Source organism: Oncorhynchus mykiss, chromosome 13 (genome assembly GCF_057628025.1).
Source record: "Oncorhynchus mykiss isolate SJ-2025 chromosome 13, ASM5762802v1, whole genome shotgun sequence".
Lineage (NCBI taxonomy): Eukaryota > Metazoa > Chordata > Actinopteri > Salmoniformes > Salmonidae > Oncorhynchus > Oncorhynchus mykiss.
Window position 1 is genome coordinate 61,956,371 of NC_143034.1, and position 25,000 is coordinate 61,981,370.

Sequence of the window (25,000 nt, forward strand, 5' to 3'; positions counted from 1 at the left end):
GTTATCTTCCAGGTAAGAGATGAGGGGAGAGGAGAGGAGAGGAGTGGAGTGGAGAGGAGATGGGGAGGAGAGGAGAGGTGGGGGATGGGGAGGAGAGGAGAGGGGAGAGGAGAGGGGAGGGGAGAGGGGAGAGGAGGGGAGGGGAGGAGAGGGGAGAGGAGGGGAGGGGAGGGGAGGGGAGGGGAGGGGAGGGGAGGGGAGGGGAGGGGAGAGAAGAGGGGATGGGAGAGGGGAGGGGAGAGGAGAGGAGAGGAGAGGAGAGGAGAGAGAAGAGGGGAGGGGAGAGAAAAGAGGAGAGGAGAGGATAGGAGAGGAGAGGAGATGGGTGATTAGAGGGGAAGGAAGAGAGGGGAGGGGATGGAAGAGAGGGGAGAGGGGAGAGGGGAGGGGATGGGAGAGGGGAGGGGGGGAGGAGGGAAGGGGGAGGGGATGGGGGAAGGGAGGGGATGAGGGAGGGGAGGTGGGGAGAGGGGAGTGGATGAGGGGAGTGGATGGGGAGAGTGGATGGCGAGAGGCGAGTGGATGGGGAGGGAGAGGGGATGGGAGAGGAGAGGGGAGGAGGGGATGGAGATGGAGAGGGAAGGGGTTGAGGGTGTTGGGAGGACACACACACACAATAATGCATGCACACCTACAAGCGTACACACACACACACACACACACACACACACACACAAACCCTCAGCTGGTTGTGTATCTGTCTCCAGGTGATCACCCTGGAAGGCTGGGTAGAGATCATGTACTATGTAATGGATGCTCACTCCTTCTACAACTTCATCTACTTCATCTTCCTCATCATCGTAAGTACACTACACACACCAACATGATGCTATCACAACAAATCTGTACTGTGTTTTGTCAATCAGTTTGTAACTGGGCTTCCACCACAAAACAATGCCCTGTTAGGTTTGCAAAATTCTGGAGACAGGAAGCAGGAAATCAGGAATCGTGTAACCAGGATTCCAGGCTAACCTATAGGAAATGTGGGAAAGTTACCATAATGTTGCAACACTACACCCTATGTGTTAAGAGATTGATTGAGATAGTTTGCTTTGCTTTTATTCATACGCAAAACTGGCCTTCAGTGTATATGGGTAAAGGTCCTCCAACTGAAACATTCCACTCTGCCTTTGTAAGTGATTCCTCTTTCCCTCCGAGGGCTCATCTCCTGGCCCTCATAATGCTCCCATGGGACTCGTTTCTGACTGGCAGATTGCAGTGTTAATAGACTTGTAAAATCAGACCGTAAGATACACGGTTTCCAGAATCAATGGCCGGGTAGACAGTAAAGTGAATTTATCTGAGGCTTAATCTCTGTAATGGATGTGAGAGCAAAGAGGGGGCTGAAAGTTTGGCTCCGCCTACTGTTCCTTCTTACTTTATTGGCGGCCATGTTTTTGAAGAAACACTGTTGAATACGCCTGAAGATGGAGAAACACTGGTGAATACGCCTGAAGATGGAGAAACACTGGTGAATACGCCTGAAGATGGAGAAAACACTGGTGAATACGCCTGAAGATGGAGAAACACTGGTGAATACGCCTGAAGATGGAGAAACACTGGTGAATACGCCTGAAGATGGAGAAAACACTGGTGAATACGCCTGAAGATGGAGAAAACACTGGTGAATACGCCTGAAGATGGAGAAACACTGGTGAATACGCCTGAAGATGGAGAAACACTGGTGAATACGCCTGAAGATGGAGAAACACTGGTGAATACGCCTGAAGATGGAGAAACACTGGTGAATACGCCTGAAGATGGAGAAAACACTGGTGAATACGCCTGAAGATGGAGAAACACTGGTGAATACGCCGGAAGATGGAGAAACACTGGTGAATACGCCGGAAGATGGAGAAAACACTGGTGAATACGCCTGAAGATGGAGAAACACTGGTGAATACGCCTGAAGATGGAGAAACACTGGTGAATACGCCTGAAGATGGAGAAACACTGGTGAATACGCCTGAAGATGGAGAAACACTGGTGAATACGCCTGAAGATGGAGAAAACACTGGTGAATACGCCTGAAGATGGAGAAACACTGGTGAATACGCCTGAAGATGGAGAAAACACTGGTGAATATGCCTGAAGATGGAGAAAACACTGGTGAATACGCCTGAAGATGGAGAAAACACTGGTGAATACGCCTGAAGATGGAGAAACACTGGTGAATACGCCTGAAGATGGAGAAAACACTGGTGAATACGCCGGAAGATGGAGAAAACACTGGTGAATACGCCGGAAGATGGAGAAACACTGGTGAATACGCCTGAAGATGGAGAAAACACTGGTGAATACGCCGGAAGATGGAGAAACACTGGTGAATACGCCTGAAGATGGAGAAATACTGGTGAATACGCCTGAAGATGGAGAAAACACTGGTGAATACGCCTGAAGATGGAGAAACACTGGTGAATACGCCGGAAGATGGAGAAACACTGGTGAATACGCCGGAAGATGGAGAAGCACAGGTCCTTTTTAGAATATCAGGTGGAGGGAGATTAGGGAGAGAGAAGAGGGAGGAGGAGGGAGAGAGATGGGGTGGAGGAGGGAGAGAGGAGGAGGATAGATGAGGAGAAGGAGGGAGAAGAGGGAGGAGGCATAGGAGGGAGAGAGATGGGGAGGAGGTAGAGAGGAGGAGGAGTGATGGGGAGAAGGAGGGAAAGACATGGGGAGGAGGAGGGAGAGAGAAAGAGGAAGAGGAGGGATAGAGATGGGGAGGAAGAGGGGAGAGACGGAGAGGAGGAGAGAGAAATGGGGGGGAGGAGATACAGTATAAAGAGAGAGAATGAAGGAAAGAGAGGGTTGAATGAGCGATATGAGAGTTTGAGAGACAAATGTAGAGAGAGAAGGAGTGATGAGGATATAAGATAAAACAGAAAGAGGAGTATGAAAAGAGAGGAGTGAGAGAGGAAGAAAGGGATATGAAAGAGAAGTGTACAAATATAGAGGAATATTGAAAAGAGAGAGGTGAGAAGAGAGGGATGAAAGACAGAGGAGATAAGATAAGAGGAGAGAAACAGGTTGAGATGTCTCTGTCTCTGCAGGCGTCAGGATGCTTTGTGGCACCCGGCGGCCATTTTAATCCAGGCCTCGCGGCGTGCCGTCTGACTAGCGATAGGTCTTAATCCGGTTTGGGTCACAGCGAGTGACCGAATTAGCATTAGCGTTTAATTAGTAACGATCAGAGTGGTGGGCTCCCGTCGCGAGTGTGTGACACATATGCAGTGCACACACACTTCTACCCACACACACACATACTTGTGATGCGGATTCTAACAGAGAGACATGCTGTCCCCAAGATGATGCCATGTCATCATGTGTTCATATCCCAGCATGCATTGCCAGACAGCCCTCTGAGGACTCAGAGGAAGTGACTGCTGTGAATTATGGGTAATTATTTGAAGGAAAGGAGACGAGATCATATACGGTGTTCACATTCTCAAATAAGCTTAAGAGGGAAACATAATTGAGGGAAACAGCAATACTATACAGTTAGACTAGGGGCTCCCGAGTGGCACAGCGACCTAAGGCACTGCATCTCAGTGCTAGAGGTGTCACTACACACCCTGCTATGAGTCCAGGCTGTATCACAACCGGCTGTGATTGGGAATCCCATAGGGCGTTGCACATTTCGCCCAGCATCGTCATGGGTTAGGCTTTGGCCAGGGTAGACCGTCATTGTAAATAATATTTTTTTTCTTAACTGACTTGCCAAGTGAAATTGAAAATAGACTGTTATTGGTTAGCTTTTTGAGAGGACAGTCATAAACCTGTTGCGCTCATGCTCTTATCTTTACGACCACAGAGCTGCTCCTCTCCAGACCCTCCCCTCTAACAACACATTCACATTATTACCATGCAGAGACTCCTCAATGTCATCCCCAACAACAGGAGCAGGGGATCTTTTCTAGTCTCTTGAGTTTGTGTTCAATTCAATCAAACCAGCAATGCAGTAGCTCGTTTTGAATGGTTAAATAAAATCATGGAATGGTTCGGGTTTCTGTAAAACTTACTACTGCAAAGAGGTAGACAAAGAGGTAGACTCCTTTCACAGGTACAGTTGAAGTGGGAAGTTTACATACATTTAGGTGGGAGTCATTAGAACTCGTTTTTCAACCACAAATTTCTTGTTAACAAACTATAGTTTTAGCAAGTCGGTTAGGACATCTACTTTGTGCATGACACGAGTCATTTTTCCAACAATTGTTTACAGACAGATTGTTTCACTTAAAATTAATTGTACCACAATTCCATTGGGTCAGAAGTTTACATACACTAAATTGACTGTGCCTTTAAACAGCTTGGAAAATTCCAGAAAATGATGTCATGGCTTTAGAAGCTTCTGATAGGCTAATGGACATCATTTGAGTCAATTGGAGGTGTACCTGTGGATGTATTTCAAGGCCTACCTTCAAACTCAGTGCCTCTTTGCTTGACATCATGGGAAAATGAAAAGGAATCAGCCAAGACCTCAGAAAAAAATGTAGACCTCCACAAGTCTAATTCATCCTTGGGAGCAAATTCCAAATGCCTGAAGGTACCACATTCATCTGTACAAACAATAGTACACAAGTATAAACACCATGGGACCACACAGCCGTCATACCGCTCAGGAAGGAGACGCGTTCTGTCTCCTAGAGATGAAGGTACTTTGGTGCAAAAAGTGCAAATCAATCCCAGAACAACAGCAAAGGACCTTGTAAAGAATCTGGAGGAAACAGGTACAAAAGTATCTATATCCACAGTAAAACAAGTCCTATATCGACATAACCTGAAAGGCCGCTCAGCAAGGAAGAAGCCACTGCTCCAAAACCGCCATAAAAAAGCCAGACTACGGTTTGCAACTGCACATGGGGACAAAGATCGTACTTTTTGGAGAAATGTCCTCTGGTCAAAAATAGAACTGTTTGGCCATAATGACCATCGTTATGTTTGGAGGAAAACGGGGGAGGCTTGCAAGCCGAAGAACACCATCCTAACCGTGAAGCACGGGGGTGGCAGCATCATGTTGTGGGGGTGCTTTGCTGCAGGAGGGACTGGTGCATTTCACAAAATAGATGGCATCATGAGGTAGGAAAATTATGTGGATATATTGAACAACATCTCAAGACATCAGTCAGGAAGTTAATTAAAGCTCTGTCGCAAATGTGTCTTCCAAATGGACAATGACCTCAAGCATACTTCCAAAGTTGTGGCAAAATGGCTTAAGGACACCAAAGTCAAGGTATTGGAGTGGCCATCACCGAGCCCTGACTTCATTCCTATAGAAGATTTGTGGGCAGAACTGAAAATGTGTGTGCGAGCAAGGAGGCCTACAAACCTGACTCAGTTACACCAGCTCTGTCAGGAGGAATGGGCCAAAATTCACCCAACTTATTGTGGGAAGCTTGTGGAAGGTTACCCGGAACATTTTACCCAAGTTAAACAATTTAAAGGAAATGCTACCAAATACTAATTGAGAGTATGTAAACTTCTGCCCCACTGTGAATGTGATGAAAGAAATAAAAGCTGAAATAAATAATTCTCTCTACTATTATTCTGACATTTCACATTCGTACAATAAAGTGGTGATCCTAACTGACCTAAGACAGGGAACTTTTACAGGATTAAATGTCAGGAAATGTGAAAAACTGAGTTTACATGTATTTGTTTAAGGTGTATGTAAACTTCCGACTTCAACTGTATATGCTTCCTGTTGATCAGAATAAGAAGTGTCTGTGTGTGTGGGCAGGAGTTTCGAAACACAATACGTAAACAAATATATTGCGAGTTGGATTGAATGCCAGGCAGAATATCACTGTACTGTTAAATAGGCCTGATCATACTAAGATGATTGCGTCATGGTGCTGTGTGAATACATAAGCGTTCACTTGGTTGGCAAGTCTGAAACAGAGGCTGGCATTGGCCGTGCGCATTCTGATTGTCAGCGTCCTTCGTGACCTGGAGACAGGCGTCGAATCACAGCATAGTTACATCTGTTTGGGGATAATGCAGCAACTCGATTGGCTTTAACCTGTGTGGGCGTGTCTGAACTTTTTCTGTATCTTCCTGCCAAGTTCTCATCTTCCTCTATCAGCTCCAATCGCAGTCATGTTAACCTGTTGCTCGGCAACTGACTGGTGACTGCCAGTTTTTCCCATAGACACAGATCTAGGATCAGCTTACCCTCCCAAAAGCTTTAATGTAACTTTAGGGAGAAAAAAGTACAACTGACCATAGGTCACTGTCTAGGAACAATGTATCCCTACTGTTGAGTGGCCCTTTATCCCTGTGTGAAGACTCCGTAGGCACGGTGGGAGCTGACCCTGTGGGGTACTGTGTGTTGTTCTTAGTTAGAGCCATCCAGATCTTGATTCTAATGATGAAGGAATGATTGTCTAATGTGTTAGAGATATTCTGCTTGTCATTTGTTAGTATAATGTGTTACTCCTAATGAAGTACCTCAAGATATGTCTGGAGGCCTGGGGTCCCCCTGATTGTTATTCACTAATCTCAAAGCCAAAAAGTGAATCTTGCGCGCGCTGACCAGCAGCAACTCCATTATAGACGCCCAGTGGTCTTCCACTGTATGTATCTGTGTGTGTTTCTTATTTTCTCCATCTCTCCAGCAGTCTCTCTCTCTCTCTCTCTCTCTCTCTCTCTCTCTCTCTCTCTCTCTCTCTCTCTCTCTCTCTCTCTCTTTCTCTCTCTCTCTCTCTCTCTCTCTCTCTCTCTCTCTGTCTGTCTCTCAATTCAATTCAAAGGGCTTTACTAGCATGGAAAACATATCTTTACATTGCCAAAGCAAATGAAATAGATAATAAACAAAAGTGAAATTTACAATAAAAAATGAACACTAAACATTACACTTACAAAAGTTCCAAAAGAATAGAGACATTTCAAATGTCATGTTATGTCTATATACAGTGTTGTAACAATGTTGTAACGATGCGCAAATAGTTCAAGTACAAAAGGGAAAATAAAAACATCAACATGGGTTGTATTTACAATGGTGTTTGTTCTTCACTGGTTGCCCTTTTCTTGTGGCAACCGGTCACATATCTTGCTGCTGTGATGTCACACTGTGGTATTTTACCCAGTAGGTATGTGAGTTTATCAAAATTGGATTTGTTTGTGAATTCTTTGTGGGTCTGTGTAATCTGAGGGAAATATGTGTATCTAATATGGTCATACATTTGGCAGGATGTTACTAAGTGCTACTCAGTTTCTACCTCATTTTGTGGGCAGTGTGCACATAGCCTTTCTTTTGAGAGCCAGGTCTGTCTACTCTCTCTCTTTGTTTCTCTCTCCCTCTTTCTCTCTCTACCTCTATCACTCTCCCTCTTTCTCTCTCTACCTCTATCACTCTCCCTCTTTCTCTCTCTACCTCTATCACTCTCCCTCTTTCTCTCTCTCTTTCTTTCTCCCCCCTCTCTTTCTCCCCCCTCTCTCTCTCTTTCTCCCCCCTCTCTTTCACCCCCTCTCTCTCTCTTTCTCCCCCCTCTTTCCCCCCCCCCCTCTCTCTTTCTCCCCCTTTCTTTCTCCCCCTCTCTCTCCTTCCCTCTATATTAAGGGCTGGTATTAAGTGGAGGTATAAATCAAAGGTGGTGAGCTCTACTGTAATGAACTTACAGACTCTGAAGTTTCACCTCTAGTCTTACTGCAGTCAAACAGATAGTTGACATTCTACTGTACTTCTAGGAAGGCCAGGATACGTTGGCATTGATTTTGTCTGCTGCCTGTTTCAAGTTGATGTGTCCGTGAAAGAAAGATGAGAGATGCATTGAATTACATGAAACCTTATAGCTGAGTGACACCAAGAAAGGGAGGGTCTCATTCTGTTAGTGTGTGTGTGTGTGTGTGTGTGTGTGTGTGTGTGTGTGTGTGTGTGTGTGTGTGTGTGTGTGTGTGTGCGCGCACGTGTGCCTGCATGTGATTAGTGATTCTGATCAGCAGGCTACTTTGATCCTAATCACCAGGAAGTCCAATTTCACTGATTCACATTATTACTGCATTATGCACGCACACGCACACACACACACACCTGTCTGGAGGTGAATCAAAGGCCCCACACACCTGCAGACCAGCCCTGAACTAGGATCACAGATGGAGCCTTCCCCTCCCCTTCTTTCGACCTATCTCTGTCCTCTCTATTCCCTTCTCCTCTTCTCTCTACATATCTCTGTCCTCTCTACTTCCTTCTCCTCTTCTCTCGACGTATCTCTGTCCTCTCTACTCCCTTCTCCTCTTCTCTATGCATATCTCTGTCCTCTCTACTCCCTTCTCCTCTTCTCTCTACATATCTCTGTCCTCTCTACGTCCTTCTCCTCTTCTCTCTACATATCTCTGTCCTCTACTCCCTTCTCCTCTTCTCTCTACATATCTCTGTCCTCTCTACTTCATTCTCCTCTTCTCTCTACACCATTCTCCTCTTCTCGCTACATATCTCTGTCCTCTCTATTCCCTTCTCCTCTTCTCTCTACATATCTCTGTCCTCTCTACTTCCTTCTCCTCTTCTCTCTACATATCTCTGTCCTCTACTTCCTTCTCCTCTTCTCTCTACATATCTTTGTCCTCTCCACTCCCTTCTCCTCTTCTCTCTACATATCTCTGTCCTCTCTACTCCCTTCTCCTCTTCTCTATACATATCTCTGTCCTATTTTCTCCTGTCCTTCCTTCCCTCTTCTCTCCCTCTTCTGGTCTCTCTCCTCTCTCTCTCTTCTACAGTCTGCTGTGAAGATTTAGAGACTGCCTGGCATATGGCTTTGCTCACTCTCCTCTCCTCTCCTCTCCTCTCCTCTCCTCTCCTCTCCTCTCCTCTCCTCTCCTCTCCTCTCCTCTCCTCTCCTCTCCTCTCCTCCCCTCCTCTCCTCTCCTCTCCTCTCCTCTCCTCTCCTCTCTTCCTATCTTCTCTATTCTATTATCTCCTCTCCTCTCCTCTCCTCTCCTCTCCTCTCCTCTCCTCTCCTCTCCTCTCCTCTCCTCTCCTCTCCTCTCCTCTCCTCTCCTCTCCTCTCCTCTCTGTCTTTAAAGAGGCTTAGTGCTGTGTTTAATAGCTACACGTTGCTGCCACATCCGTCACACAGCTCCACACACTCTGAGCCTGATCCACCTCTGGGAGAAGTGTGTGATGTGCATGTATGCTCTTTTGCCTGTGTGCATGCATGCATTAGTGTGGGTGAGTGTACAGATGCGCTATCTTAATTGGACTCTGTTTCTCACAGCAGGAAAATAATCCTGAAGCAACAGGAAATGTGAATTATTATGTGTATTATAATTAATGGACATTTCTTGTAGGCCAGATCAAGTCTGTGGAAATTACAAATGTTGAATACAATACCATTTGCATGTGAATAGAGCAGATGTGTGTGATGTTTGGAAGGCAACAGAGCTGTGTATAGCTACCCCTGTGGGGGTTTTCTGGGTGGAGTTAGTGGGTTGTCTATCTCTCCTGTTGATCTGATCAGGAGAGTGAAGCTGTGCAGCAGAACCTAACAACTCAATACACCCCTTCCTGCCCCGCAGTCTACCTGTCAGATAACACTTCATCACCCCACAGGGTCAGCCAATGGCCAGGTGAACTCCTGGGAGTTCATTCTGTGCAATCGTTCACTTCCCTTGCATGTATTTAGAGGAAATGGACTGGTGTCAGTATTATGGTTTCACCAATCCAAAGCTTATTGAGGAGAAGGATAGAGAATGCAGTGGTTCTCTCTTTTCTGACTCACGCAGAGAGAGAGAGAGAGTGTGTGTGTATTAACCTCTCTGGGATATGTGGGACGGTAGCGTCCCACCTCGCCAACAGCCAGTGAAATTGCTGGGCGCCAAATTCAAAACAACAGAAATCCCATAATTAAAATTCCTCAAACATACATGTTTTTTACACCATTATAAAGATAAACTTGTTGTAAATCCAGCCACAGTGTCCAATTGCAAAAAGGCTTTACGAAGGAAGCACAACAAACGATTATGTTAGTTCAGTACCTAGTCACAGAAAAACACAGCCATTTTTCCAGCCAAAGAGAGGAGTCACAAAAAGCAGAAATAGAGATTAAATTAATCACTAACCTTTGATGATCTTCATAAGATGACACTCATAGGACTACATGTTACACAATACATGTATGTTTTGTTCGATAAAGTTCATATTTATATCCAAAAATCTAAGTTTACATTGGCGCGTTACGTTCAGTAATGTTTTGCTTCCAATACATCCGGTGATTTTGCAGAGAGCCACATGAATTTACAGAAATACTCATCATAAATGTTGATGAAAATACAAGTGTTATACATGGAACTTTAGATAAACTTCTCTTTAATGCAACCGCTGTGTCAGATTTAAAAAAAGCTTTACCGAAAAAGCACACCATGCAATAATCTGAGTACAGCACTCAGACAACAAAACAAGCCATACAGATATCCGCCATGTTGTGGAGTCAACAGAAGTCAGAAATAGCATTATAAATATTGACTTACCATTGATGATTTTCATCAGAATGCACTCCCAGGAATCCCAGTTCCACAATAAATGTTTGATATATTCGATAAAGTCCATTTATGTCCAAATACCTCCTTTTTGTTCGCGCGTTTAGTACACAATCCAAACTCACGAGGCGCAGGCAAGTCCAGGCGAAAGTTCAGACGAAAAGTCATATTACAGTTCGTAGAAACATGTCAAACGAAGTATAGAATCAATCTTTAGGATGTTTTTATCATAAATCTTCAATAATGTTTCAACCGGAGAATTCCTTTGTCTGTAGAAATGCAATGGAATGCAGGTTGCTAACACGTGAGCGCACGTGATCAGCTCATGTCACTCTGTCAGACCCCTGACTCATTCAGCTCTCATTCCCACCTCCTTCACAGTAGAATCCTCAAACAAGGCTCTAAAGACTGTTAACATCTAGTGGAAGCCTTGGGAAGTGCAATATGACCCCATAGACCCTGTATATTCGATAGGCAATGACTTGAAAAACTACAAATCTCAGATTTTCCACTTCCTGGTTGGATTTTTTCTCAGGTTTTTGCCTGCCATATGAGTTCTGTTATACTCACAGACATCATTCAAACAGTTTTAGAAACTCCAGAGTGTTTTCTGTCCAAATCTACTAATAATATGCATATCTTAGCTTCTGGGCCTGAGTAGCAGGCAGTTTACTCTGGGCACCTTATTCATCCAAGTTACTCATTACTGCCCCCAGTCCCAAATAAGTTATTAACAGAGAGAGAGAGAGAGAGAGAGAGTATTAACAGAGAGAGAGTATTAACAGAGAGAGAGTATTAACAGAGAGCGAGAGAGTATTAACAGAGAGAGAGAGTATTAACAGAGAGAGTATTAACTTCTTGCGTCGAGCAATCCCATATCCGGGAGCGTAATCATAGCTTCAAGCTCATTTGCAGAACGCAATGTTAACTATTCATGAAAATCGCAAATGAAATGAAATAAATATATTGGCTCACAAGCTTAGCCTTTTGTTAACAACACTGTCATCTCAGATTTTCAAAATATGTTTTTCAACCATAGCTACACAAGCATTTGTGTAAGAGTATTGATAGCTAGCATAGCATTAAGCCTAGCATTCAGCAGGCAACATTTTCACAAAAACAAGAAAAGCATTCAAATAAAATCATTTACCTTTGAAGAACTTCGGATGTTTTCAATGAGGAGACTCTCAGTTAGATAGCAAATGTTCAGTTTTTCCAAAAATATTATTTGTGTAGGAGAAATCGCTCCGTTTTGTTCATCACGTTTGGCTAAGAAAAAAAAACGAAAATTCAGTCATTACAACGCCAAACTTTTTTCCAAATTAACTCCATAATATCGACAGAAACATGGCAAACGTTGTTTAGAATCAATCCTCAAGGTGTTTTTCACATACAGTGCCTTGCAAAAGTATTCGGCCCCCTTGAACTTTGCAACCTTTTGCCACATTTCAGGCCTCAAACATAAAGATATAAAACTGTATTTTTTTGTGAAGAATCAACAACAAGTGGGACACAATCATGACGTGGAACGACATTTATTGGATATTTCAAACTTTTTTAACAAATCAAAGACTGAAAAATTGGGCGTGCAAAATTATTCAGCCCCTTTACTTTCAGTGCAGCAAACTCTCTCCAGAAGTTCAGTGAGGATCTCTGAATGATCCAATGTTGACCTAAATGACTAATGATGATAAATACAATCCACCTGTGTGTAATCAAGTCTCCGTATAAATGCACCTGCACTGTGATAGTCTCAGAGGTCCGTTAAAAGCGCAGAGAGCATCATGAAGAACAAGGAACACACCAGGCAGGTCCGAGATACTGTTTGGATTTGGATACTGTACTGTACTGTACTGGATTTGGATACAAAAAGATTTCCCAAGCTTTAAACAATAGCGATAATAGTGAAATGGAAGGAGTATCAGACCACTGCAAATCTACCAAGACCTGGCAAGGAGAAGACTGATCAGAGATGCAGCCAAGAGGCCCATGATCACTCTGGATGAACTGCAGAGATCTACAGCTGAGGTGGGAGACTCTGTCCATAGGACAACAATCAGTCGTATATTGCACAAATCTGGCCTTTATGGAAGAGTGGCAAGAAGAAAGCCATTTCTTAAAGATATCCATAAAAAGTGTTGTTTAAAGTTTGCCACAAGCCACCTGGGAGACACACCAAACATGTGGAAGAAGGTGCTCTGGTCAGATGAAACCAAAATTTAACTTTTTGGCAACAGTGCAAAACGTTATGTTTGGCGTAAAAGCAACACAGCTGAACACACCATCCCCACTGTCAAACATGGTGGTGGCAGCATCATGGTTTGGGCCTGCTTTTCTTCAGCAGGGACAGGGAAGATGGTTAAAATTGATGGGAAGATGGATGGAGCCAAATACAGGACCATTCTGGAAGAAAACCTGATGGAGTCTGCAAAAGACCTGAGACTGGGACGGAGATTTGTCTTCCAACAAGACAATGATCCAAAACATAAAGCAAAATCTACAATGGGAATGGTTCAAAAATGAACATATCCAGGTGTTAGAATGGCCAAGTCAAAGTCCAGACCTGAATCCAATCGAGAATCTGTGGAAAGAACTGAAAACTGCTGTTCACAAATGCTCTCCATCCAACCTCACTGAGCTCGAGCTGTTTTGCAAGGAGGAATGGGAAAAAAAATGTCAGTGTCTCGATGTGCAAAACTGATGGAGACATACCCCAAGCGACTTACAGCTGTAATCGCAGCAAAAGGTGGCGCTACAAAGTATTAACTTAAGGGGGCTGAATAATTTTGCACGCCCAATTTTTAAGTTTTTGATTTGTTAAATAAGTTTGAAATATCCAATAAATGTCGTTCCACTTCATGATTGTGTCCCACTTGTTGTTGATTCTTCACAAAAAATACATTTTTATATCTTTATGTTTGAAGCCTGAAATGTGGCAAAAGGTCGCAAAGTTCAAGGGGGCCGAATACTTTCACAAGGCACTGTATCTATTCGATGATAAGTAATTCATGGCAGTTGGGTTTCTCCTCTGAAGCAAATGGAAAAATGCATGCAGCTGGAGATTACGCAATAATTGCAACGGAGGACACCAAGCGAGCACCTGGTAAATGTAGTCTCTTATGGTCAATCTTCCAATGATATGCCTACAAATACGTCACAATGGTGCAGACACCTTGGGGAAACGACAGAAAGTGTAGGCTCACTCCTTGCGCATTCACAGCCATATAAGGAGACATTGGAACACAGCGCCTTCAAAATCTGGGGCATTTCCTGTTTGAAATTTCATCTTGGTTTCGCCTGTAGCATCAGTTCTGTGGCACTCACAGATAATATCTTTGCAGTTTTGGAAACGTCAGGGTGTTTTCTTTCCAAAGCTGTCAATTATATGCATAGTCAAGCATCAAAATATCTTGTTTAAAACGGAAACTTTTTTTTATCCAAAAATTAAAAGAGCGCCCCCTATATCGAAGAAGTTAACAGAGAGAGAGAGAGATAGAGAGAGAGAGAGAGAGAGAGAGAGAGAGAGTATTAACGGAGCGAGAGTATTAACACAGAGAGAGTAGTAACACAGAGAGCGTAGTAACAGATAGAGAGAGAGCGTGAGAGAGAATTACCACAGAGAGAGAGAGAGAGAGAGAGTATTGAGAGAGAGAGTATTATCAGAGGGAGAGAGAGAGTATTATCAGAGAGATATAGTATTAACAGAGAGAGAGAGTATTAACAGAGAGAGGGTATTAACAGAGAGAGAGAGCAAGAGAGAATTACCACAGAGAGAGAAAGAGAGTATTAACAGAGAGAGAGATAGTATTAACAGAGAGTATTATATACAGGGTATTATAAACAGAGTGTATTATATACGGAGAGTATTATGAACAGAGATAATTATAAACAGAGATAATTATAAACAGAGATAATTATAAACAGAGATAATTATAAACAGAGAGTATTATAAACAGAGAGAGGGTATTATAAACAGAGAGTATTATAAACAGAGTATTATAAACAGAGTATTATAAACAGAGTATTATAAAGAGTATCATAAACCATATGATAAACAGAGTATTATAAACAGAGAGAGTATTATAAACAGAGAGTATTATAAACATTTAGTATTATAAACAGTATTATAAACAGAGTATTATAAACAGAGAGTATTATAAACAGAGAGAGGGTATTATAAACAGAGAGTATTATAAACAGAGTATTATAAACAGAGTATTATAAACAGAGTATTATAAACAAAGAGAGTATTATAAACAGAGAGCAGTATTAACAGAGTATTATAAACAGGGTATTTTAAACAGATATTATTAACAGAGTATTATAAACATAGTATTATAAACAGAGAATATTATAAACAGAGTATTATCAACAGAGTATTATAAACGGAGAGTATTATAAACAGAGAGCATTATCAACAGAGTATTATAAACGGAGAGTATTATAAACAGAGAGCATTATAAACAGAGTATTATTAACAGAGTATTATAAACAGAGATTATTATAAACAGAGAGTATTATTATTATAGTGTTAAATACGGATAGTATTATACCCAGAGTATTATGAACCGAGTATTATAAACAGAGCGTATTATACACCGAGCGTATTATAAACTGGGAGTATTATAAACTGAGAGTATTATAAACTGAGAGTATTATAAACTGAGAGTAGTATTAACATAGTATTAAATAAGGATAGTATTATACACAGAGTATTATGAACCAAGTATTATGAACCGAGTATTATAAACAGAGCGTATTATACACCGAGCGTATTATAAACAGAGTATTATAAACTGAGACTATTATAAACAGAGTGAGACATTGTGTCTACTTGCATTGGGTATCATCTTTTATTTATTTTTTCTGTCTCTCCTGATAACACTCTGTTAGAAACTACAGCCTCCCTAGACCTTTAGAATGAGTGCTAACATCACACTAGCGTCGCTAAGGGGGAAACAGCACACAAACAGCACACTTTATTAGCATCAATGCTATCTTGAGAGGAAAAACCAGCAACAGTGTATACTGTATGTTCGGGTGGGTAGAAGGTGGACGACCAATACTGAAGGAGACATACTGTTTACATCTAACTCCCAAGTGATGAGACCAGGGGCAGATCTTGATTCTAATGATGAAGGAATGATTGTCTAATGTGTTAGAGATATTCTGCTTGTCATTTGTTAGTATAATGTGTTACTCCTCTGGCCATCACTAAAATAAAGTCCTGCTTTATGTATTTGCCCTCCTACTCTCTTCCACCTCCTCTTTGGCTCTGGCCTCTCTACTCTCCATCTATTATCATCCTCCTCTTTCCCTCAGTGTGCAGTAGAGGTAAACCTAATGAAGTACCTCAAGATATGTCTGGAGGCCTGGGGTCCCCCTGATTGTTATTCACTAATCTCAAAGCCAAAAAGTGAATCTTGCGCGCGCTGACCAGCAGCAACTCCATTATAGACGCCCAGTGGTCTTCCACTGTATGTATCTGTGTGTGTTTCTGGTTGGCCTTCAGCACTCACTACAATAACTCTGTGTTTGTAACTCACCTCTTACTATCCACCACTTCACAGATTGGCTCGTTCTTCATGATCAACCTATGTCTGGTGGTCATCGCCACCCAGTTCAGTGAGACCAAGCAGCGCGAGCACCAGCTGATGCAGGAGCAGCGGGCCCAGTGCCTGTCCTCCTCTACCCTGGCCAGCCTGCATGAACCGGGGGACTGCTACGAAGAGCTCTTCCAGCTGGTCTGCCACATGCTGCGCAAGGCCCGCAGGAGGTCTGTAGCCCTGTATAACCAACTGAGAGGAAGGCCTCTGCCACCACCGCCCACTAGAGGGAGAGGAAGAGGAGGAGGAAGAGGAGGAGGGGAAGGAGGAGGGAGTGCGAACGGAGGGGAAAGGCATCACCTGAGGCAGCCACGCCGTAAGTGGGAGGCAGTGGGTGGGAGGACAAGAGAAAGGGTTTTTGTTAAATGTCTAAACTTGAACTTTAACATGATATTTGCCTCTTTCACATTGTTTCGTGCGAGCCAGTGCGATGAGTCTTGTTTAATCTCTCGACTTTCAAACCTCTTTGGCGCTAGCAAACGCTGGCTTACATGGATATAGTGCGACAATGTGAAAGTGTCTATTGATGCTGTTAATGCCATGCTGATTCTCTCACACTCCCTCTCCATCTTTCATTAGAAACTCCCTGTCCTCACCAAAGCAAGCTGGACCCAGTCCACAGCTCCCAACCCCTGGGCAACTCCATCGCCCTGGCCGTCCCTCAAAACACAGAGGACTGCCCTCAGTGCGCTGCGGCACTGTCACTCAGGGAGGGGGCGGGAGCTGTGGGTGACTCGGCCAATGGGGAGGAGGAGGAGGGGGCTGTGGAGGAGACGGACAGGGAGGAGAACCACTTGGAGGAGAAAGCGGAAGAGGGGGAGGGAGTGAAGAAGAAGAGGAAGAGGAGGTCGTGTTTTGGACACTGTAAGGACATGTGGGATGAGATGAGGAAGAAACTTTGGGGCATCGTGGAGAGCAAATACTTCAATAGAGGAATCATGATCGCTATTCTCATCAATACTATCAGCATGGGGATAGAACATCACAACCAGGTAAATATGCTATTCTCATCAATACTATCAGCATGAACATCACAACCAGGTAAATATACTATTCTCATCAATACTATCAACATGAACATCACAACCAGGTAAATATACTATTCTCATCAATACTATCAGCATGAACATCACAACCAGGTAAATATACTATTCTCATCAATACTATTAGCATTGAAAACCACAAAAGGTGAACTATAACACAGTCAGGGAGTACAGCACATATACACAATGTGCACAACAACAGTATTGCTCTTCAGTCCCCAAAGCTAACCCAATGACTTTAGCTTAGTGGGCTAACAAGGTCGAGATTTGTCCAATGGATGACAAGTAGTACAAGTCACTAGTCAGATATCAGATGACGAACATGGAGCACTATCAATATGGGAAGTTATTGTTCCATTATACACCCACCACAACGATACCAGTAGAAAACAGCAGGGCAGGTACACCTCAACCTGCTTTTGGTGCTGTCTGGCTGGCTGGCTGGCTGGCTGACTGACTGACTTCTCTCCTGAGAGAGACAGAGGAAGAGAGGAAGGGAGGGAGCTGCCTGTGTGGAAGGGGTGTGGTAGCTTCATGCCAAAATACACCCACCCTGGCTGTTACATAACCATTCCTACCTCCCTCAAACCCTCTTTCTCTATCTCTCTCTCGCTCCCTCCCTCCTGTCTCACACCCCTCCTTTCCCTGCCTCTTTTAGTCTCCCTCCTCCCCTGTCTCTGTCCATCCCTCCCTCTCCCTTCTCCATTCTGTCTCCCTCCATCTCTCCCTCCCTCCCTCCCTCCCTCTGTCTTCATCTCTCATCCACCCCCTCACTCCTTGACGACATGCAGAGGAGTCGGTTCTCTCATTTCTGAAGACTCTAAAAATAACAGAGGGATGTGGGGAGAGGAGGAGAGGAGGACAGGAACTCACCGAGAGAGAAGAGGGAGCAGACTCCTGTTACACAGCATTTTCAGCTCTATTCCTGTATGAATTTACACGCACGCACACACCACACACACACACCATACACACATACACCACACACACACACACACACACCCACACACACACACACACACCAAAAGCATTACACATACCACACAGACACACCACACACATACACCACACAGACACACACACACACACACACACACACACACACACACACACACACACACACACACACACACACACACACACACACACACACACACACACACCCATACACACACACACACACCAAAAGCATTACACATACCACACAGACACACCACACACACACCACACACATACACCACACACACACACACACACACACACACACACACACACACACACACACACACACACACACACACACACACACACACACACACACACACACACACACACACACACACACACACCACACACTCCAACAGCATTACACAATGGTCTCTCTTGGCAGAGGAAGAGGCGGTGTGTGTTCTGCAGTAGATTTGTAAGTGTTGTTCCAGGGGGTTGTGTTCTAGAACTGAAAGTGTATGTGCTTCCCTCTTTGGTAACAGGGCTTACTGAAACTTCATTTGATCAATCCCCTGAGGGAAGGATTACATGACATGTGTTTAGAGCATACAGTGAGGATATGACCTTCACTAGATGTCCTTCGGATTAGTTACTTGTAGTCTTCATTCAGAGTTTCTGTGTATGTGTGTGTGTGTGTGTGTGTGTGTGTGTGTGTGTGTGTGTGTGTGTGACTACATCTCTGACTCATCAGCATTCATCTTTCACATCAATGGTAGCATGACTGAGAGGCTCCCCTATTAGCATGTATATACAGCATGTGTGTGTGTGTGTGTGGGGGGGGGGGGGGGGGGCTTACGCATTTATATTCAGTAAACATCCAAAGATAAAAACAAGAGAACTACAAAGAGAGATGGATGGAGAAAAGAGAGGGAGAGAGAGGGATGGAGAAAAGAGAGGGAGAGAGAGGGATGTGCATGCAGGGAGGTGCAGGGAGGAAGGGAGGGAGGGAGGAAATGAAAGACAGGAAGGAGAGATGAAAGAGTAAACAGGTGAGAGGAGAGGGAGGGAGGGAGGGAGGGAGGGAGGGAGGGAGGGAGGGAGGGAGGGAGGGAGGGAGGGGGTGATAGGAGGGAGATAGAAGGTGATAGGAGGAAGAGGAACATGGAGGGAGATAGAAGGAAGAGGAACATGGAGGGAGATAGAAGGTGATAGGAGGAAGACGAACATGGAGGGAGATAGAAGGAAGAGGAACATGGAGGGAGATAGAAGGTGATAGGAGGAAGAGGAACATGGAGGGAGATAGAAGGTGATAGGAGGAAGAGGAACATGGAGGGAGATAGAAGGTGATAGGAGGAAGAGGAACATGGAGGGAGATAGAAGGAAGAGGAACGTGGAGGGAGATAGAAGGTGATAGGAGGAAGAGGAACATGGAGGGAGATAGAAGGTGATAGGAGGAAGAGGAACATGAAGGGAGATAGAAGGTGATAGGAGGAAGAGGAACATGGAGGGAGATAGAAGGTGATAGGAGGAACATGAAGGGAGATAGAAGGTGATAGGAGGAAGAGGAACATGGAGGGAGATAGAAGGTGATAGGAGGAAGAGGAACATGGAGGGAGATAGAAGGTGATAGGAGGAAGACGAAGATGGAGGGAGATAGAAGGTGAGAAACATATCAAATAGAAGAGATGTTTTTTTATTGACCCATCCCCTCTTCAGGGGCAAAATCAACTTTGTTTTATATTTAAATTTTGTACAGCTTTTTACATATAAATTGTACTCACATTTCATATACAGTACATGCTACTTTTATACACAGTAATTACACAACAAAAACATTATTATCATACATGAAATATGTTGAATATTTGCGTAATGAAAACTCCCTTCAGCCCAGCATCCCACATAGTTCTTGCCTTAATTTCTCTCATGAATGATTTGATTTCTCTAAAGAGAAACGGCCCGTTGATCTCACAAAAAAGAAATACATGGAATTCAAGTAATTGAACCTACGTTGGCCAATTAGTTATTTAATAACTCCAAAGATAAGGACATCTGGGTTAATCAGTCAGCACTAGATCTCATCCCCTCCTCTCTTCATCCCCTCATCTCCTCCACCATGCCTGCCAGTGGAGGAGGGGGGCTCTGTTCTTCTCCTCTTGTTTTCTTCTTTCACTGAACTGATCCATGGAGAGATATTGATCATAGGGAGATGGGAGTGTCTGGTATTGAGACAAAGAGTGAGAGGGAGATGGAGGGAGAGAGAGATGGAGAGAGAGAGAGATGGAGAGAGATGGAGGGAGAGAGAGATGGAGGGAGAGAGATGGAGAGAGAGAGATGTAGAGAGAGAGATGGAGGGAGAGAGAGATGGAGAGAGAGAGATGGAGAGAGAGAGAGAGAGAGATGGAGAGAGAGAGATGGAGAGAGAGAGAGATGGAGGGAGAGAGAGATGGAGAGAGAGAGAGATGGAGAGAGAGAGATGGAGAGAGAGAGAGATGGAGGGAGAGAGAGATGGAGGGAGAGAGAGATGGAGAGAGGGAAGAGAGAAACACAGGATTTAGAGGAGAAGAAGGAGTGTCTTGGCTAGCCTTTATGTCTTCTGTCTTTGATACAAATTGCACTGGTGATCACAGATACAATCTGATCAATATTGTGTGTGTGTGTGTGTGTGTGTGTGTGTGTGTGTGTCTGTGTCTGTTCATGCACTAATCGCTCTTCGAACCAAGCACAATCTTCCGGACAGAAAATGGCTGCACCCTCCCTCCCCCTCGGTCTCTCTGAAAACAATAACATGACATTTTAGGCCAGTTTCATATTGTCTCTTTTCTCACTTTCATTGGTTAAAGCTACGGCGCCACTGAGCTGGATCTAGCTCACTATATCAAGTTGTGTAGCTTGTTGTGTTGTGTTGCAGTCTATGTGACAGGTTTGTACAGGTGTCTCAGTACTGAACTGTGTTGGTTGTCTGCAGTTTCATATTATTCAATTGTTGAAGGCAGCATTATAATACCAAAATAACCTACCATATCTTGCTGTCTTCATTCCTCCATCTCTTTAAACGTGTTTCTCTCTCTGCGTTCTGTTTCTTTTGAATCTTGTCTCCCCCATCCAGCCGGAGGAGCTGACTAACGTGTTGGAGATCAGTAACATTGTGTTCACCAGTATGTTCACCCTGGAAATGATCCTCAAGCTGACCGCCTTTGGCTTCTTCGCCTACCTGAGGAACCCCTACAACATCTTCGACGGCATCATCGTCATCATCAGGTCGGGGGGCCTTCCCAACATGACCACAGAATGTTACCAGAACGTTACAGGAATGATGTTACAGTTACCATGTCAGAATGTCACAGCTTTGGGATGTCAGTTGGAATGTTAGAATGATGGATAATGTATTGGGCGTTGGGTTGGCATTGGAAGATTCTGACAGCTGAATGTTCCCGATGGTTTCAGTTGGGATCAGAGGGGAAATTAGGAAACCTTGCTGTCTGGATTTGTTTCTACTATTTTCTTCTCTTCCTTTCTCTGCCTGTCTCACTCATCTTTTCTCCTCTCTCCTTTCTCCTCACTCCTCACTCATCTTTTCTCTCCTCCCCTTTCTCCTCACTCCTCACTCATCTTTTCTCTCCTCCCCTTTCTCCTCACTCCTCACTCATCTTTTCTCTCCTCCCCTTTCTCCTCACTCCTCACTCATCCTTTCTCCTCTCCCCTTTCTCCTCACTCCTCAATCATCTTTTCTCTCCTCCCCTTTCTCCTCACTCCTCACTCATCTTTTCTCCTCTCCCCTTTCTCCTCACTCCTCACTCATCTTTTCTCTCCTCCCCTCTCCCCTTTCTCCTCACTCCTCACTCATCTTTTCTCTCCTCCCCTTTCTCCTCACTCCTCACTCATCTTTTCTCCTCTCCCCTTTATCCTCACTCCTCACTCATCTTTTCTCCTCTCCCCTTTCTCCTCACTCCTCACTCATCTTTTCTCCTCTCCCCTTTCTCCTCACTCCTCACTCATCTTTTCTCCTCTCCCCTTTCTCCTCACTCCTCACTCATCTTTTCTCCTCTCCCCTTTCTCCTCACTCCTCACTCATCTTTTCTCCTCTCCCCTTTCTCCTCACTCCTCACTCATCTTTTCTCCTCTCCCCTTTCTCCTCACTCCTCACTCATCTTTTCTCCTCTCCCCTTTCTCCTCACTCCTCACTCATCTTTTCTCTCCTCCCCTTTCTCCTCACTCCTCACTCATCTTTTCTCTCCTCCCCTCTCCTCTCTCCCCTTTCTCCTCACTCATCACTCATATCTCCTCTCTCCTCACTCCTCACTCCTCTCTCCTCTCTCCTGTCTCCTCTCTCCTCTCTCCCCACTCCTCTCCTCTCTGCTCTCTCCTCTCTCCTCACTCTTCTCTCCTGTCTCCTCTCTCCTCTCTCCTCTCTCCTCACTCCTCACTCTTCTCTCCTCACTCCTCTCTCCTCTCTCCTCTCTCCTCACTCCTCTCTCCTCCCTCTTCTCTCCTCTCTCCTGTCTCCTCTCTCCTCTCTCCTCACTCCTCACTCCTCACTCCTCTCTCCGGTCTCCTCTCTCTTCTCTCCTCTCTCCTGTCTCCTCTCTCCTCTCTCCTGTCTCCTCACTCATCTCTCCTGTCTCCTCTCTCCTCACTCCTCTCTCCTCACACCTCACTCCTCTCTCCAAACTACTATCTCCTCCACTCCTCACTCCTCTCTCCTTTCTCCTCTCTCCTCTCTCCTCTCTCCTCTTTCTTGTCTCCTCACTCCTCTCTCCTGTCTCATGTCTCCTCTCTCCTCACTCCTCACTCCTCTCTCCTCACTCCTCTCTCCTCACACCTCACTCCTCTCTCCAAACTACTATCTCCTCTCTCCTCTCTCCTTTCTCCTCTCATCTCTCCTCACTCCTCACTTCTCTCTCCTCTCTCCTCCCCTGTTCTCTCTTTCTGCATCCATCTGTTTCATCCCTCCATCCATCTCTCCATCTCCTCTCCAGTGTGTGTGAGATCATAGGTCAGTCTGATGGAGGTCTGTCTGTCCTGAGGACCTTCAGACTGTTGAGGGTGATCAAGCTGGTGCGCTTCATGCCAGCGCTACGCAGACAGCTGGTGGTGCTGATGAAGACCATGGACAACGTGGCCACCTTCTGCATGCTCCTCATGCTTTTCATATTCATCTTCAGGTATAGGCATGTGTGTGTCTGTCTCCTCTCTCTGTCTGTCTCCTCTATTTGTCTGTCTCCTCTCTCTGTCTGTCCCCTCCCCCTGTCTGTCTCCTCTCTCTGTCTGTCTCCTCTCTCTGTCTGTCTCCTCCCCCTGTCTGTCTCCTCCCCTGTCTGTCTCCTCCCCCTGTCTGCTCCTCTCTCTGTCTGTCCCCTCCCCCTGTCTGTCTCCTCTCTGTGATGTCTCCTATCTCTGTTTGCTCCTCTCTCTGTCTGTCCCCTTTCCTGTCTGCTCCTCTCTCTGTCTGTCCCCTCCCCCTGTCTGTCTCCTCCCCCTGTCTATCTCCTCTCTCTGTCTGCTCCTCTCTCTGTCTGTCCCCTCCCCCTGTCTGTCTCCTCTCTCTGTCTGTCCCCTCTCTCTGTCTGTCTCCTCCCCCTGTCTGTCCCCTCCCCCTGTCTGTCTCCTCTCTCTGTCTGTCCCCTCCCCCTGTCTGTCTCCTCCCACTGTCTATCTCCTCTCTCTGTTTGTCTCCTCTCTCTGTCTGTCTCCTCTCCCTGTCTGCTCCTCTCTCTGTCTGTCCCCTCCCCCTGTCTTTCTCCTCTCTCTGTCTGTCCCCTCCCCCTGTCTGACCCCTCCCCCTGGCTGAACCCTCCCCCTGTCTGACCCCTCCCCCTGTCTGTCTCCTCTCTCTGTCTGTCCCCTCCCCCTGTCTGTCTCCTCTCTCTGTCTCTCCCCTCCCCTGTCTGTCTCCTCTCTCTGTCTGTCTCCTCTCTCTGTCTGTGTGTGTGTGTTGTCTGTGAGGCTAGTCCCCTCTCTCTGTCTGTGTGGGTGTTGTCTGTGAGGGTAGTAATGTAGAGGCTAGTCCCCTCTCGCTGTCTGTGTGTGTGTTGTCTGTGAGGCTAGTCCCCTCTCTCTGTCTGTGTGTGTGTTGTCTGTGAGGCTAGTCCCCTCCCTCTGTCTGTGTGTGTGTTGTCTGTGAGGCTAGTCCCCTCCCTCTGTCTGTGTGTGTGTTGTCTGTGAGGCTAGTCCCCTCCCTCTGTCTGTGTGTATGTTGTCTGTGAGGCTAGTCCCCTCTCTCTGTCTGTGTGTGTGTGTTGTCTGTGAGGCTAGTCCCCTCTCTCTGTCTGTGTGTGTGTGTTGTCTGTGAGGCTAGTCCCCTCTCTCTGTCTGTGTGTGTGTTGTCTGTGAGGCTAGTCCCCTCTCTCTGTCTGTGTGTGTGTTGTCTGTGAGGCTAGTCCCCTCTCTCTGTCTGTGTTTGTGTGTTGTCTGTGAGGCTAGTCCCCTCTCTCTGTCTGTGTTTGTGTGTTGTCTGTGAGGCTAGTCCCCTCTCTCTGTCTGTGTGTGTGTTGTCTGTGAGGCTAGTCCCCTCTCTCTGTCTGTGTGTGTGTTGTCTGTGAGGCTAGTCCCCTCTCTCTGTCTGTGTGTGTGTGTTGTCTGTGAGGCTAGTACCCTCCAGCTTCAGAAGAGCAATGGCCTCCTTGTTTGAGTGACAGGACTATAAGCAGTAGAGTGTGATTGATGGAGAGGAGAGCAATAACAGAAAGCGTTCCCCTGGTGTTCATCGAGACACGAGTACAAACACACACACACACACACACACACACACACACACACACACACACACACTGCAGCACTGCAATCTCACATAAGTGCACTGAGCAGATGGTAGCGGGCTAGCGATGGAGTGAGCTAACAGACTCCCACAACCTATCTATCTTCCCACTGTAGCTGCTTGGGATTTGTGAATGTTATTGATCCCTGCTGCCGCTCCTGAAGGCACTATGGGTA

General features: G+C 45.3%; 1 protein-coding gene across 1 annotated transcript in view; it reads left to right on the top strand.

Annotated features, from left to right (window-relative positions):
• The window catches only part of LOC110539012 (voltage-dependent T-type calcium channel subunit alpha-1I), a 137,691-nt gene that overhangs the window by 40,543 nt on the left and 72,148 nt on the right, over positions 1–25,000 (top strand). Inside the window, exons 5-10 of the mRNA XM_090197059.1 lie at positions 1–12; positions 708–800; positions 16,041–16,392; positions 16,656–17,068; positions 21,177–21,328; positions 23,047–23,232. The exon at positions 1–12 is cut by the window's left edge and continues 331 nt beyond it. Of these exons, the coding sequence (XP_090053185.1) occupies positions 1–12; positions 708–800; positions 16,041–16,392; positions 16,656–17,068; positions 21,177–21,328; positions 23,047–23,232 (1,208 nt within the window). The remainder of the gene's footprint in view (positions 13–707; positions 801–16,040; positions 16,393–16,655; positions 17,069–21,176; positions 21,329–23,046; positions 23,233–25,000) is intronic.